We start from the raw sequence: 3000 nt of genomic DNA on the forward strand, positions 1-3000 counted from the left end.
GGAACAGAAGATTCGATCTAAGGTAGAACAAAACCAGAAGTAAGCTCTGTGTCTGTGCCATCTTTTTACTGTAATAGTTCTTTCAAGTGCCAAAGTTGCACCTTTTTCTCTGAGATATATTAATGGGATTATAATTTCTTTTCGAAGAACCTTTCATGTTGATATTTTATTTGTTGGAAATCTCTAATTGTCTCTGTCAGTGTCTTTCCATCTTTGTACAATGTAATTAAGGTATAATCGATGTGAGTTTGGTCCATGTCTCGGATGATATGTTGCAGGTGTCTTTAATTCTTTTCTTCCGATATCCATAGAGGATATGCTTTTGAATTGTATTATTTTGAGCAAAGAATTCGTTGAATGAAATGCAGAAGAAAAGGTGGGATTTCCTCTGTTAAATTGATTAGAAGTGTATGGATTACAACACATTTTCTTGGGAATTTCTCAACAAATCATTCTTGTTGATACTGTTAGTTTCATTATTTCTAGTTTTACCGAAATATTAGTCCTTGTATGTCTATCATTGTTTCAACTCTTTTTTCTCAAATTCATTTTTAACCCCACATTCACACAATGAAATACTTATCACATGAATCCAAAATTTTTGCTTACATTTTAGTTATACATTCTTCAAAATTTCACTATTTTAAAACTTATTTTCTTACTTTTACGATGGACAAGCAGGGTTTAATGCAATAAGATCATTCACAATCACAAAAGGTCTAGTTACATCTTCAAGTGAAAAACTTATTTTTCACAATTAAATCAAGGCATGGATTCACGAAGTTCTTCAAATAGGTTTTTTTTTTTTTTTTTTGATAGGGTAAATTACAGCCACTGCTCAACCGTGACCCTTGCTGCAATTTGATCCACAATTTTTTGGTTTGAACTTAAGTAGCTGGTAGTGGTAGATCTTTACCGTGTTTGGAGAAAAATTTCCTTAATAAATTTTCATTTAAAAAAAAATTTATTTACTTAAAAGATGAACTTTCCATTTTATCCGAGTCTACTGAAAAATGAGCATTTGCCCTGATATTAAGCTGTAACACACATGTGAAGATATGTGGCCTAATGATGCATGGCACAATGATGTTGATGATTTGGATGTTGACTGGATTGTTTGATTGATCAATTGATCGAACTATTTGTTATTGTTGATCCTCCCTTGCAATTTACAAAAGTGTGTTTCTTTAAAATGTGTCTCCTTTAGTGGATTCTTTGATGCCTGCGATGATGTCAAGTGTCACCCCAACGACTATTGGATGGCTGACCTTCTGGTGACTCCTTATATGCTCCTTCATCTACCTAGGGTTGAATGAAAGGATTTCATTATTAACTTTTTCTCTACCTCTTGATATTCCCGTGACTCTTATCATCTTCTCTATGCACTTCTTGAGTGATTGTAAATCTTCATTGATTCATATGTTCTTGAGTGAACTTTGACGTATAGATCGAGAGGTTATATGATGTAATCCTGCGTGATTCATCCTGAGTGCTTTGGCGATGTATATTTTGGACGATTTCATGGTTCTGATTTCTTAATACAAGTGGTTTCTTTCGGTGGGGAAAGGTCAAAAGGGAATTAGGAGCTTTGTCCCGAATCTCTTGCCTTAGGGCAAAAATCTCATGTTCTTCATTTAAATTTTCTTGTATTTCTGTTTATCTTTGCACATTTTGTTGGTAAAAGTTTCTGATCGATTGAACCTAATCTTAATAGTGGTATCAAAGCGGTTAGACGATGGTTCTTGACTCCTAGTTGCTTCAGATTTGACAGTTTTTTTGACACTTGTTAAGTAGATCTCCTTTATTTTTTGAAACCCTAATAAAAGTATTTGATGACTTCGTTCCTGTTTTATGATTTACAGTACTGAATATGTGCTTATATTTTAAGATCTCTACAAGTGTGTTAAAATTTCTAAATCTGGGACATTTTTAGCAATTCCTTTGTCCAAAAACCTACGAGTTGTTTGGAATCTGAGGGTTATCTTGATCTAAGTCGAAGATCTTGATTTTAATCCTCTGCTTGTAATTCTTGATCTTACATATAGCATATTATGAAAGTATTACTTATTATTTGTCATTTAGTACCTTTCAGTAACTGTATTACTTCAGGAATTAACTACTATGTCACCTCTGTGCAAAAGTTTATACAAGTTATTCACAGTTCAAATTTATTTTTGGTTTGGTCACTTGTGTGTGATATCTCAACCACTACAAGTTGTATATACTCTTGAAGTGTATTTGTGATCTGCATACACTGTTGACGTTCAAAATTGGATCATGACCACTTCGAAATTTGAATTGGACATTTTTAATGACAAATGAGACTTCAATCTTTGGCAGCAGAAAATGAGAGCAATTTTACTTCAAAAAAAAAAAATATGCTAAGGCCATCGATGAGATATGACCAAGTGATTTAGAAGAAAACAAGAAAACTAAACTTGATGAGACTGCATGGAGCTCAGTTTTCTTACACCCGTCTAATAGTGTACTTAGAGAAATTGGAGAAACAAAGACTACTGCTGAGTTGTGGAAAAAAATTAGAAGATACATATTTAAGTAAAACTATTCCAAATAAATGTGTATCTTCTGAAACAATTCTTTGGTTTTAAATTGGACCCAACTTTGGACCTTGAAGTTAATATCGATTGATTCAACAAATTATCCCTTGACTTAGCCAACTGTGATGAGAAATTCTCAAAAGATCAGCTCGCCATGGTCTTATTGAACTCAATTGGTGATAATTACAAAGATATTAAAAATGTTATTGAATATGGAAGGGAAACTATAACCGCTGTTGTTATAATCAATACTTTAAGAAACAAAGAGTTAGAGTTAAGGTTTAAAAGAAAAGAATGTATCTGTGGGGAAAACTGAATGGTTAATCCAAAACTAATTCCAAGATTGTTAACTTCAATAAGAGATTTGGACACAAGAAGGGAAATCCTAAAGATAAAGTGAAAGGAAAGACAAGGTAAAAAATGTTTTTACTGTCAAGAAGAG

The 3000-nt window shown here is 32.7% G+C and overlaps 1 protein-coding gene across 1 annotated transcript in view; it reads left to right on the top strand.

The window, feature by feature from the left end:
- The window catches only part of LOC111393088 (glutamyl-tRNA reductase 1, chloroplastic-like), a 4604-nt gene extending 3115 nt beyond the window's left edge, over positions 1 to 1489 (top strand). Inside the window, exons 4-6 of the mRNA XM_023018489.1 lie at positions 279 to 329; positions 1057 to 1115; positions 1448 to 1489. Coding sequence (XP_022874257.1) covers positions 279 to 329; positions 1057 to 1115; positions 1448 to 1489 — 152 coding nt within the window. The remainder of the gene's footprint in view (positions 1 to 278; positions 330 to 1056; positions 1116 to 1447) is intronic.
- Positions 1490 to 3000: the final 1511 nt, after the last annotated feature.

This window comes from Olea europaea, chromosome 4 (genome assembly GCF_002742605.1).
Source record: "Olea europaea var. sylvestris chromosome 4, O_europaea_v1, whole genome shotgun sequence".
In the NCBI taxonomy this organism is placed as follows: domain Eukaryota; kingdom Viridiplantae; phylum Streptophyta; class Magnoliopsida; order Lamiales; family Oleaceae; genus Olea; species Olea europaea.